Raw genomic sequence first — 13,861 nt, forward strand, 5'->3', positions numbered from 1 at the left:
GGTGCCGGTCTGCACCTAGTGGGGGATGTCTCCCAGTTAGGCTACTCAGGGGTCAGGGACCCACTTGAGCAGGCAGTCTGTCCATTCTCAGATCTCAACCTCCTTGCTGGGAGATCCACTGCTCTCTTCAAAGTTGTCAGACAGGGGCATTTACCTTTGGTGAGTTTTCTGCTGCTTTTTGTTTAGCTGTGCCCTGTCCCCAGAGGAGAAGTCTACAGAGGCAGGCAGGCCTCCTTGAGCTGTGGTGGGCTCCACCCAATTCGAGCTTCCGGGTGGCTTTGTTTACCTACTTAAGCCTCAGCAATGGCAGGCGCCCCTCCCCCAGCCTCGCTGTCACCTTGCAGTTAGATCTCAGACTGCTGTGCTAGCAATGAGGGAAGCTCCGTGGGCATGGGACCCTCTGGGCCAGGTGTGGGATATAATCTCCTGGTGTGCCGTTTGCTAAGACCCTTGGTAAAGCGCAGTATTAGGGTGAGAGTTACCCTATTTTCCAGGTGTTGTGTGTCTCAATTTCCTTTGGCTAGGAAAAGGAATTCCCTTCCCCCTTGTGCTTCCCAGGTGAGGTGATGCCTCGCCCTGCTTCAGCTCTGGCTGGTCGGGTTGCACCCACAGACCAGCGCCAACTGTCCAACATGCCCCAGTGAGATGAACCCGGTACCTCAGTTGAAAATGCAGAAATCACCCATCTTCTGTGTCGCTCACGCTGGGAGCTGGAGGCTGGAGCTGTTCCTGTTCGGCTATCTTGAAGAGCAGATACATTCTTATTCCCTAATCAATTATACCTACTTTTTTTTTTTTTTTTTTGAGATGGAGTCTCACTCTGTTGCCCAGGCTGGAGTGCAGTGGTGTGATCTCGGCTCACTGCAACCTCCGCCTCCTGGGTTTAAGCAATTCTCCTGCCTCAGCCTCCTGAGTAGCTGGGACTACAGGTGCATGCTGCCATGCCCGGCTAATGTTTGTATTTTTAGTAAGGACAGGGTTTCACCATGTTGGCCAGGATGGTCTCTATCTCTTGACATTGTGATCCACCTGCCTCGACCTCCGAAAGTGCTGGGATTACAGGCATAAGCCACCACACCCGGCCAATTATACCTATTTTTATTTTGTATTTCTAGCTGGTATATTAATCATATAAGCATTTAGCAATTATGGGATGTTTACTATGACAGCATGCTTGATTATTATTTCTTTACTATGACTGCTATGAAATTTCTTAGACTTGAAAGTAAGTCTGGGTTGACAGGATTGGTGTGATGGTTTCTCAGTTATGAGGCGTCCAGGCTCCTTACATTCTGTGGCCCTGCCATCCTCATACTTGGCTTGCATCTCGTGGTCCAATATGGCTGCTTTGTTTCCTGCCATTAACTCTGCATTCCAGAATATAGAAAGGGTAAAGGGAGAAAGGACATGACCTATAAGGGCATGACACAGAATTTGTACTTGTTACTTTTGCTCATATCCCTTAGGCCAGAATCATGTGACTGCTGGTTGCAAGGGAGGTTGGAAATGTAGCCTTAGGTTGGACAGCCATCCATTCTACTAAGAACACTGTTACTGCATAGGAAAGGGAAGATAACTGGTGGGGGGCTATGAATAGTCTCTGCCTTGGATGCCTTACAGAAGTGCTTATGTGTGGACTCCAGAAACCTTCCTCTTGATCTGAGCCTATTTCTTGCCTTTCCCTTTCTTCCATCTGTATTCTTGTCCTTCCTCCCCTGCCTTCTCGTCCACAGCTTGGTTTGGGGGCCCAAGTAAGCACATTCATTCACTCCTGGTGTTTCTGATACAGACACCCATTCACCTATTGCTCGTGTATTTCTACTGGTTCAGTCACTTGTCCCCCATACCCACATTCACATAATTGGTTTTGCAGCCTAGGAGATGTGGATGAGTCCTACCTCCCTTATTTAGTCTACCTGTGACCTTGGGTAAGTTGACTAACCTTTGTAAGCCTCATCTTCCTCCCTCTGAAGAAGGCATCATTACATCACAGCAGAGTCCCTGCTTAGCCTACCTTATGTGACCATTGTGAGGATTCAAAGAGAGTCATGGAGACTTGGGGTTTGCAAAGGGTGAGGAGCCATGTGGCTGGGAAATAGGGTGGGGAGGGTGCTCCAGTGTGCTGTGTACTTTTCCCCAATCTGACCAGCTCCTTTCTCACAGAGGGAGCCCCAGGAATCTGCACAGGACCCCAACCCTGACCACAGTTCATTGGTTCAGGCATGGAATCTTATCCTTCACAAGCTTGATTATTTCTTTTGGAGATATAGCATTTTGACTCAAGGGTCATATAATGATGACAGAGTCCTACTAGTGGCTGAGGTCTGTAGAGAAACCACTGACATACCTGGGGTACTAGAGTCTTCCTTCCCGACTCCTGGAGGCCAAAAGTCCTCATACTCTGAGAAATGCCTTATTCCTTCAGTACATTCATTTCTTTGCTTAAATTTGTTAGAGTAATTTCTCTTTCTTACAAGAGCCTTAAGTAAGCAATTTTATTATTGGCAACATTGACAAAGTTTAATATTTGGTGCTTTAGTCTTATAAATCTGTGCCCTTTTCACCCCCTCAGGGTGAAAGGTAAATTGGTTTCTTCCTCATTTCCATTCTCTTTCTCCAATCAAAATTAGTCATCCAAAAAGATTCCAACAGCAATCATTGACACTGTAAAAAAAAATTGTGAATTTGTAGATCTCTACCTCTCCCAGAGTGACTGTGTAGCCTTAATTCTATTACATAATAAAATATATGTTTCCCTGATAAAGAAATTATATATATTGGGAAAGAGAGGAGGAAGTGAAGTTTCTGAAGAAAGTGAAGAGCTTTCAATCCCCTACACCTCTGCTTAACATCGTGTGATGCAGGGGGCTACCTAGTTTGCTTGTGTGCTTGTCCACATAGGGGCATCCTCACAAATGTAAGTAACCACATCACACTGCAGTACCAAGTAAGCTTAGCTACACTGGGTGTGAAGGCAGAAGACCTGGCTCCTTGACCCCACTCTACTGCATTCACCTGGCTATTGCTCCTAGCCCTTTGAGGCACCACCCAAGCATTTTGAACTCTTGCATGAAATCTCCGATTGCCTCACTTAACTTTGGGTCCCACTTCTGATGCTTCAGTTCTACCTTTGGTATTCTCACCCATCATCCACTTGTAACATTTGGGGGGCTTGTCTGTGTGTAACAGAATTTTTTTTTCATTGAACACTCATTAAAAACAGCAAGACAGATTTTATTAGGTTGCTGCAAAAGTAATTGCAGGTTTTGGCATTGAATGTAATGGCAGAAAACACAATTAACTTTTGCACCAACTTAATATTTGAGCTACTGCAGTAGGAGAGGCTTCAATTTAGAACAGAGCTTGACTTCAAATAGAGAATCTGTTCCTCACTCTTTACATTTGATCCATCAGCAAATCTCGACTGCACATTTCCATGATACACATTTCTGTATCCATCTACTGTCTGAGTCCGACTCTCATAATCTTTTGGGTGAGTTTCTGTAAAATGTTCTCATTGGTTGATAGGGTTCTGTTCCTATCCCTCCTCGACAGGCCCCAGCATGTTGTTCTGTAACGCAAATCGGACTATGTCATTTCACTTCAGTGATCTGCTGGATAAACTCTGACACACAGAAGGCCCCCCTTTCCAGGATGTGTGCTTGCATCCTCTGTGCTGCTGCCAGAGAGTTGGCCTCCATCAGAACACCGAGCACCTCTCCATGGTTGGATAGATTTAAATCAGCATTGCCTGTGCCTTCCTCGTCTCTATCAGCTTGCTAAATCAACACGGTCCTCTCTAGGTGTCAGGATGATACTTCAGCTGAAGGCAGTGATTAATTTGACTTAGAATCTGGAGTATTTGCAACTCATGAGGTACTGAAGATATAGCTTTGAACTTCTGAGCAGGGAGCAGATTTGGAAAGCCCTCAAGGTGCCCTACAGAGAAACTTCCAATTTCTCAAGCAAGCCATTTTAAAAATATGATATAAACCTTTTACTGCTTAAAGAAAAAAAGGGAAGTCATGCTAATATAAAAGAAGAAGAAAAAAGGGAGAAAGAAAGCTTAACAATGAGTAGGGCATAATGAGGCTTAAAATACTGACTGCTCATCTTCTTGTCTTCTTGGTCTGCATAGTGGGACCATGTACAAAACGGAGTTGCAAATGTCCACCTGGTTATGGTGGGCCCTGGACCCTTCTGCTCACCACAGCACAGCAGAAATAAATGCTCCTATGACGCGCTGCACTGTCTGGTGGTTCAGTGCTCCCAAGGAAGCACAGGATTCCTTGGAATCATTGGCCCTGTAGAGATCTTTTGGGTGGATCCTCTTTCATGTAGTGGATAATCTAACTGTGGATTGAATCCTGACTCTACACAATGTGGGCTGGTAAGATTGATAAGATATTAATGAGAGCTGATGGTCATGAGGCTTCTCCTTTTTGGTCACAAAAGGAAATGTTGTAGCTAGGTACCTGGAGAGGAGAAAAGAGGGACTTGTGACAAGAGAGAATGCAAGCAGACATGTAGCATCTCAGACAGAAGCAAGCTGGTTAGGGGCACAGAAGACTGGGAGTGCCACAACTGTGGGAGGAGCTGTTCTCTACCATGACCCCACTCTACCGCAGGCCTCAGCATATTCTAGAACCCTGGGTTGCAGAGCATCCCTCAGTGAACAAATCCTTTGCTTCTGACAAGCAATCTTCTCACAGGAACCTCAGGAGCAGGTCAGCTGTGAGCTGCCTTGGTGTGGAAACTGGGATGACAGACTTGTTCCTGGGGACACAGGAGGATTTAGAAACTCCCAGAATGGAAGGGGAGGCACTTGGGGAGTGGACAGGGCTGGGGAGCAATGCTTTGGTTCTCTACTTGGAGGGGCTTGTAAGAGCCATCAAAAATTGGAAATTAAGGCTAGTGTGATGGCTATTTATGTGCATATATGGGGGCATCTTGGACACATTAAAATTAGTTTCTGATAGGTAAACAAAGTTTAGGAGAAGTTCGGTGACACTCCAGACTCAGAACTGGTGAGAGGAAGAGTTTGGGCTTAAACCTAGTGGCCTTTTCACTTCATCAAGCTGGTTTAACTTGAATTTGCTTACTGAGAAAACAATCTGTACTTTAGTAGCAGTATAGTTTCTGTGATTTTTGGAAACTGATTTGAGTTCTAAGAGCAGGGTCTGTGCCCTGTATTTTTCTTTCATGCAGGACACATGGTTGAAGCTTAATCAATATCTTATGAGTCATTTGATTCATTCATTAGAACAAGCATCAGCATCTTCTCTTGAGTGCTGTGGGCAGTTACTGACAAAGGATCAGGAAGATATGGCAGGACAATAGATCTTATGACTCAAAATAGTTGCCTGCTTCAAAATGAAGGTGTGAAAGCTTCATCAGATTTAGAGTTAGATGGGAATTAAGGAAAATGGCAATGGCAGGAAGCTGACTGTGTATGGGAACCTCAGCTGCGGTTGGAAACAGTCAGTTCTCTGCAACAGAAAGGAGGATTGAAATTGACCCATAGTCATTCAGGTTTGTAAGTGCTCAGCACATGTGAGGCATTGTTCAAGGGAAGAGGATTTAGCAGTGGACAAAACAATTTATGTGATGTAAAAGCATTTTGAGAAATGGGTTATAATTTACTTACATTTCTTCTTATTCTCATGTAGCTTTAGTACTGTATGATGGTAAGATTTGGATTTGTAAAATTTGTATCCCTTGCTCTAAAAAACTTAAAGCAACTTACAAAGGTGTATGTGATTCTTGGAAAGATTATAAATTAGGAGTTGAAAAGATAGATGAGTAAGAAAAAAAAAAAAAACGGAATAAAAAGCAGCAGAACCCAACTGAGCCGGGAATAAAGCTAGTTTCCGGTACACAAAATACACCCGTGAAATTCTAGATACTGCCACAGGTGAGCCACAGATGTCACCTCAGGCTTTGCAGTGACTAATCCACAGTGAGTGATGCTATGATCCATTAAGACAAACACATAACAACAAAAACAAAACCTTTCTTTGGCAGAAGAACAGCTAATGCCTGATACTGAGACCAGAAGGCAATATTTCTAAGTATCCTTCAGAATCAGGATGCTCTGTGGCGGTGCTACAGGACTACGTCATGAGAAAAATGCCACTCATGAGGCTGGAAGAGGTGTCACTTTGAGTTCAGCAATTGAATCTCTGTGAATTGATATTGAGTCTCCAGAAAATAATGAGGGACAAGTATGCCATGGTATAAGTGAGTCTCTAGATTTCTGTGGCAAAGACATTGCACATGTCTCCTGAGCAAAAGAATGTATTGTGATTCACAGAACAGCTGGGGGTAAGGTGAGAGGGGAGAAGGTGGCTTGATGTCTGTGTCTTACAGAGAAATGTGAGTTGTAAATTTGATCAGAATAATCTCAGCTCAGCCTAATTTGTTTGCCTGTTCCTTACATATGTGTGGGTTTGGCCATAGGTCTGCTCTAATGTGGGTGAGGGAAGACCAGGGAAAGGATGAAAACCCCTGTTAGAATAGAAGAGACATCTAGAAATATTAATAAAACTGCTTTGTCTACTCACTAGAAACCATCTAGAGGGTTTTTGTTTTAAATTAAGGAAGTATCAGTCACTCAACTGATATGTGGAAGAATGAGATACACAGAAAAAATTTAAACCCTATGGAAAAATCTCAATGTCTTTCTCTGATTTTATAAAACAATAAATTGGGTTAGAAATTGGGAAGACAACTTGGTCAGTCATGATAAGGCGTGAAACTGTATGTCAAGACTCCTATAAATGTTAATGTATAGTATGCAGAATCACATTTTTATTTTACCAATCATGGACAGTTTTGGGGTATCTGCTAAGCTTCACATCCTCTTCTGTGAGACCCCCCCAACAAACACACACATGCACACACGTGCACACACACCTGCATGTGCTCACACACACATACTGTGCACCGAGGCCCTGCAGACATGACTCATCCCCCCTTCACTTCAGTTGTGTGGAGCAAGGGTGGGCACCTGATCAAGGAGAACCGATCTAGAGCTGGGCAGGACCATTCTGATTCTCCCTCCCCACCCGGAATTTGGAAATGGGCAACAGAGAGATTGAAGGAATGGAAGCTGGTGCTGAATCTAGGGGATTAATGTAGGCCTCAAGCTGAAGAGGTTTTTTTCCCCTTATGCTTTGAAAACGCACAGAAATCTGGTATGCAGAGAGAGAAGTGAATTGTTCAGAGGCACAAAGAAAAACAGGGGCCAGAACCATGTGGTCTTACACACACACACACACACACACACACACACACACACTCTCGTACAGTCACACCCGCATGCATACCATGCCAACACAGTGGTAAGGGGAGGAGTGGGAGGGAAGGGAAATTACTTTCTACTGACTTTCCAGCTCCTGGATCTACCCCTTCGTGAGGCCTGAATGCACTTACTCCCCTAGTATCCTAGTGCCAAGGGAGATGCTGCTGTATCTTTCCATTGGATCTCTAATTCTCATTCTCTTGCTCTTTGCTTAGGATGGTTTAGGTGGATATTTTCTCTCAAGTTAAATGCTTCCTGACCGAAACGTTAAGTAAAATGGGAAGACTTTTCGTTGTGGTAAAGGATAGAGAGGTAATTGACAGGACATGCGTGCATTTTCTATTTTTTTTATATTTACGTATTTTTCAAAGGACATAAGCATATTGTGTGGGGTGGAGGACATCTGTGAAGTTTGCTAACTGCTTACAAAAAAATCAGAAGGAGTTTCCAGTTGAGAGTTACTGCGCGCTGTGGAAGGATATTTCACTGGTTCTTTTGGATATACTCTCATGCTGCCCTGTGTTTGTTTTGCTTCCTTATACTCCAGAAACCTCTGCTCAGTCCAGGTAACTGCTCATCAGCTTTGTGGAGAAGTGAGTGACTCTGGATCCAGGGAACAAAAGTGATTTTTAAGTTCAATAGTCATGAGTTTAGGTTTAAAACTGTGACATTCTTGCAGGATAAGTTTGTTTTTGTCTCCAAACTAGCTAGAAAATACCAAGGGCTGGAGATGGGCAGAAATTTAAGAGGAGGTACCCCTAGAATAAACCTAGAATCTCTGCTAGAACAAGTACCATTGTTTTCCAGCAGGAGAGGACGTTGGGGAAACTGAGTCAGCGACCAATGCCTCCTCATTTCTGCCCAGGAGAGGACCAAGTTGACAGCACAGAGTAGGTCTTCTGTCCACCAACCTGCAGGAGAAGCATTTCTCTGGGCCTCAACGTGTAGCCTGACGCAGGACTGCAGCAAATTCCTCATCTGAATGCCCCGCCCCTTCGGGAGGAGGGAGCAGCCACGCCTCCTAGAGGGAACCCTCCCAGATTCGGATGGTGATGGAAGCCTCCCTATCTCCCAGCTGCTCTTCTTGATATATTCTTTTTAAGTTTCCCGCCCCCCCCCCCGTATTATTTAATTAAGTAACAGAGTTCTTTCAGCATTTTGTGAAAATTGAAACTCTAGGATAATTTTTATTTTTTTTTTAATGATTTCCTTTGTTACAAAATTTCATCAGATTTTCCTGTTATGGGTAAACTTAAAAAGCCTTTTCTTAATACTATACTGAAGTTTTAAACAGAAACTAAAGATATAAAGTCTTAGAGGATATTATTCTCTGTTCTCAACCAAAGATCAAGAAAAAAATAGATTCTTACCCTTTTTACATTAGCTGTCCCAATATTTGGTGCCTTACACACAGCTACATCTGTAGGAGATGCAAGATAAATCCTTTCTGAATAATGAAAAAGGGTTTATTAACCCACATTTGTAAAGAATCTTGAAGGACAGCAGCATAAACAAAAGTGTTTATTTAGTCTTTACTTATTTATGTAGACAATTCACTCTCCGGTCTTCATTTCAGTGGGTGATGGGTAATGTGACCAGAGGGCCACAAAGGACAGAGGCCCAGAGAGAAGCAAGTGGAGATGCTGCAGGGTGCACTGGAATAGACTATGCCTTGGGAGCCTTAGAGAAGCATCTCCCTGGCAGACAGCAAAAGAACTTTCTTGGAGAATGGGGTCTTGTTGGCTAGGCTGGGCTAAATTAGGCTAAGCTATAGTCCAATCACCAAAAATCAGTGGCTTTACAGAGAAAGTTTATTTACCACTCTTGTACTCTAGTGCAGCCCGCCCCTGCTTTAGATTCCAAGGCTGCATGCAGCACCAGAAGAAGAGAGAGCTGGAAGATTGCATGGGATGTTTTTCAGGGCCAGGCCTGAAAGTGGCACAGGTCACTTCAACCAACATGTCATTGGTACAGCCATACTCACATGGCCCCAACTCCAAAGGAGATGGAAATGTATGTTTGTGTGCCACAGAAGAGGAAATTGGTGAAGAGCGTGCAGAATTTCCGCAGGGAAAAGGGTGACTGCAGAGGAGAAGGGCAAAGGGGGCAGATACATGGCAGCTGTATGAAAGTCTATACAGCTGATTCTCTTGGAGCCTTTGGCCTGGGATGTGCAGCAGACACCGTCCTTCCCTATATTAAGGCACACTTTTCATTACACTTGGCTAAATAGAAAGATGACAAATTTAAGTGCAAATCAGACAGCCATGGCATCCTGGAATCCACACCTCTGGATTAGCTATGCTACACATTTTTGCACAGGCAAAATTCATGATAAATTGGAACCTGAGGAGAGTGCAACAACAGGGTGGCAGATGCCATACCCTGAAATTGCATGTTTCTGGTAGGGCACTGGCTTGAATTACTTGAGGGGCCCAAGCCTCCTCCTCCGTGCACTCTCTTACAAACTATACCAGAGGAGAGAGAGAACACTGCTAGCAGGAACTCCCAAGTCTCTCACTCTTCTCTGCAATCAGGTTCGTGGCTCATAGTGGGAAGAGTGGACTTTTGCTGAGTGAGGGGCGCACCTACTTGTAACTCATTCTGTCTACTGCTTTCAGAGTGGGTCAAAATCCCTCAGACCAAGATTCAAGCAAAGAAACAATTTCTTAAGACACTTGCCTTTTAACTGCATCATAGTTATCCCTCATCTCACTTCCACCCTGGGGTCTCTATAAGCATTGCCTGGTACTGTCCAGTAGGACTGGCAGGGGAGAGTCTAGAGATTTCTGACTTGGGTCTTCAGACTTTCCAAATAGGCTAACAAATCCTAGCTCTGAGCTGTCACACCCATGGGTGTGTCTGGTTGCCTAAGTGAATTTATCACTAAGTCTGTAAATAAAAATATAATTTAATTTGGTTTACATCATTATATACAGGAGCAAGAGGGCTTTTTCCAAGGGGGGATTTTGGCCCAGAAGCAGAGGCCCCAGTGCTGCCCAGTCTTTCTGTCTACCCTTTACTCTAAACTGACCGGCATTGCTGTGTCCCTTGTCACTGATGGAGGTGGTCCATCAGCCCTGAGCTGGGACCAACTGCCATGTTAAAGGGGCTTGAGAATGGGCACATCTCTAGAGCAGATACCAAGCACTGAACTAGTACAGACCCCAGGATATCTAAATAAAAGGGACGAGGGGCAGCAAGGCAGTTAGAGAAACATGGCCGGACTTGGGACTGGTCTTGAAGCAGCATTTCTATTATAACAGCTGCACTGTTTTAACTACACAGGATCTTACTGGAAGGGGAGAGGGGGAGGAAAATTGAGAGGGAGGTTAATCTTTCCCCCACCTCTGCCCCACTTTCCACCCTCTGGAGTCTACCCCTCGGTTCTCATTCAGGTTTCTCTAGGTAAATGGTTGGGACAAATATCCATTCTAGTAGCAAGCCACGCTTACCTTGCAGCTGGTGCACCCTACCGCTGCCGGTGTGCACCCTCTGTCTCCACCAGGGTTAAGAAGGGGTGGTGGCCTCCTTCTCCTAGCCTCTTACCAGGTAAAGGGGCAGAGGGAGAGGAGAATAATAGCACTGTCCCTTGCCTTGATTGTGTCAATGTTTGAGACTCTGGCCACGTTGAGAGGCCCTGAACACCTGGAATGTGACATGGAAGCAGCTTCCCTGGAGGAACAGATGGGACCACAAGAGCAAAAGACCTTTGCAAACTGTAAGAGCCCAGATGTAAGCAGTGCCCCTCCTCTTCATTCTAATGCACCATCTGCACTGTTTCTGCTTCATTCTGAAGCTTGCTCCTATTCCGGTGAACACATCTTGCCTTGGCTGGGTCCACCTGGACGAACCTAGGACAGTGTTCATACATTCTTCTTACCATTCTTTCTGGCAGCATCATCAGCACTGATGTTCTCACTGATGACATGAGGGTGTCTGAGACAATGAAACAGGCTCCCTACCTGGCATGGTGTTCGTCTCCCCAGGGCCAGCAGGGGGCCCCACGACCTTGTGAGAAGGCTCCCTGACACCTTGGGAGGGAGGGCCGGTCCCAGCAAAATGAATGTCATTCCCGGGGCCTTTGATTCCGAGCGTCCTGGTCAGACCCCTCTTCTAAGAGTTCCCCATAGGCCTGGGGACTAGGCGTTTCATCTACGAGAAGAGAGGGAGACGGGTGCGCTGCTGGTGCCAGGTTGTTACCTGCTTTATTTTGTGTGCTGTGTGCTCTGCAGGGACCTTTTGAGCGTCTGTCACAGTCCTGCTTCTCCTTTCCAGCCAGGGAACATGGTGGGTTTTCCTCTTAGGTTCTCATTAGATTTTTCAGCAGCTGCTCCAGGTTTACTTTCTCTTTTTACAGAATAGAGAACAACTGGAGACTTGCTTTCTAAAGAAAAAAGGCTGGTGTTCGAAGGAGTTTTTCAAAACTCCAAGAAGACAGAGAGGGATCCCATGAGAGTGCAGAGGGTACCTGGTCTTGGGCACCTCCAGCCAACTCCTCATGCAGGAGATGGTCCTTGTCCTCCCAGCCCACTCCTCATTTCCAGTGCTTTTGTACTGGACCATTTCAGCTGAAGACTTACAGAACTGGGCTCTAGCCGTTACCAAAATCCCCTTTGCGGCTAGACTGAATTGTAGTGTTCTAGAAATTCTCCAGGTGTATTTCCTGATTTAAGGGGAAAAACCAGCATCTGGAAACTCGGTGTGTTCTAATGTCTGCTGGCAAAGAGCAAATTGACACCAGAGTAAGTTATTTCTCAGGTATACGGTTCTTTCATCCTTGTAAATAGTTCCAAAGGGAAAAGGTGTTTTATTTTAAGGAGCACTTTCAAACCTATTATATGAGGGCTGCTGAGCACCCAGCATCTGTGGTCAGAGGCCTGGTGATCTGTTTGCTGTCATTCTCTGCTTTTTCGTTGGTGCTTTCTGGAGGACAGCAGGTTGAGGATGAAGGAAGGGTCAGTTCCAGGCTCAGCTGTGGCCTTTAGTCAGCTGCAGATCACTTTGATGGGTAATTCAGGGGAAAAAAAAGTTGACCTGGGTCATGCTTGGTGACAGCCAGACCAAGAGCAAGATGACACAGTGATACCATCATAATCCCAGATTTAATATAATTTTCATAATTGCATATTAGTACTCAAGACACTATCGCTAGAAAAACAGCCCCCAGTGAGTCATTTTGCATCAAGTGTACTAGTAGAGATCATTTTTCATGATTCCTCAGTGGTCCCAGCAATTATGTTCATTGAAAGTACTGTCGTGAATGTAATTGGGACTCAGGCACAGGAGGAAAAATACCCTAAGCTTGGTTCTTTCTTCTTTTCTTCTTTTAGAGTTTGCAAATTTTGACCAACAGACATGGTTAATAAGACTATGCTTTTTAAAAACCTATATTTTATATTTGTTTTATTTTTTAATTTTGTTAATGACAGGGTCTCACTATATTGCCCAGGCTGGTCTCGAACCCCTGAGCTCAAATGTTCTTCCAACCTTGGCCTCCCAAAGTGCTGGGATTACAGGTGTGAGTCACCATGCATGGCCTAAGACTATACTTTAAACAAACTTTTTAAAAAAGTGTGTTGATACATTTTATAGATGTTCATTTAATACACAACTGTTTTAGGAAAGCGATTCCAGCTCAGTTTTCTGGAATCTGTGGCAACAAATGTGTGGATATATCAGAAATAGTATTTGTTTTTATTAAAATATATTCCATGTGCCTTTTGATTCCTTTTTGATGGAAAGGCATCTTACACTTTTATTTGTGTATATATGTATATATGTGTGTGTGTGTATATATATGTGTGTATATGTGTGTGTATATGTGTGTATATATATGTATGTATATATATGTGTGTGTATATATGTGTGTGTGTATATATATGTGTGTGTATATATATGTGTGTGTATATATATGTGGAGTAACAATTTGTCGATTCTAGTCAACTGCCTTTGACTACCTAGGTCAAGCAATTTTCCACCAGATAAAATAATTTTCAAAGCCTTCCTTCTGCTTCCCTTACTTTCCAGCCTGTATCCTTAGTACATAATTTGTAAACATTGTCATGGAGTGTCCTGATGCTTTAATGTATGCAGACTAAAAGGATATACAAAATTAACCACATCTAAAAGTGACCAAAGCAAGCCTATTCCCTTGTAAAATTATAGAAAGGTTTGCCTTTCAGTACATTAGATCTGCAGCTACATTAGTTGTTTCTGTGTCTTTAGATTTTGCGAACGGGAACTGAAATCCAGCAAGTCGTATTAGGAGCCCATTCAGAAAATGAACAAAAAAGCAAATGAAAACGATCCAGAATGAGGTGGTATATTTTTCACTTTGCGTTTTGTAGACATAAGTCCCTTCTTTATAATTTGCAATTTTTTCTGAGAGGTGGTGGATTTTCACTTCAGAGGCAAACAATATCATGACAAGACAGCCACAGGAGCCTGCAACAGAAGAAACAACATGTTGGGACAAATATTTCCTGACTGTAAGGGATAGGGAAGAGGGTCAATGTGTAAACCAAGGAAATCTCTTACCATCGTCCCTATTTACAT

General features: G+C 44.0%; 1 protein-coding gene and 1 long non-coding RNA gene across 4 annotated transcripts in view; one reads left to right on the plus strand and one right to left on the minus strand.

Moving 5' to 3' along the window:
- The window catches only part of LOC108517154 (uncharacterized), a 42,008-nt gene that overhangs the window by 19,271 nt on the left and 8,876 nt on the right, over positions 1–13,861 (plus strand). Inside the window, exons 2-3 of one of the 2 annotated variants that reach the window (XR_001882019.1) lie at positions 8,114–8,352; positions 13,532–13,617. This is a non-coding gene — a long non-coding RNA (uncharacterized LOC108517154). Of the gene's footprint in view, positions 1–8,113; positions 8,353–13,531; positions 13,618–13,861 lie in introns of those variants that run through there. The other variant, XR_001882018.1, reaches the window with a different exon arrangement.
- Positions 13,436–13,861, minus strand: part of CLRN1 (clarin 1) — a 43,517-nt gene continuing 43,091 nt past the window's right edge. Inside the window, exon 4 of one of the 2 annotated variants that reach the window (XM_017854954.1) lies at positions 13,436–13,750. In XM_017854954.1, the coding sequence (XP_017710443.1) occupies positions 13,485–13,750 (266 nt within the window). In that variant the 3' untranslated portion in view covers positions 13,436–13,484. The remainder of the gene's footprint in view (positions 13,751–13,861) is intronic. The other variant, XM_017854953.1, reaches the window with a different exon arrangement.

Source organism: Rhinopithecus bieti, unplaced genomic scaffold (assembly GCF_001698545.2).
Source record: "Rhinopithecus bieti isolate Rb0 unplaced genomic scaffold, ASM169854v2 scaffold_36840, whole genome shotgun sequence".
NCBI lineage: Eukaryota > Metazoa > Chordata > Mammalia > Primates > Cercopithecidae > Rhinopithecus > Rhinopithecus bieti.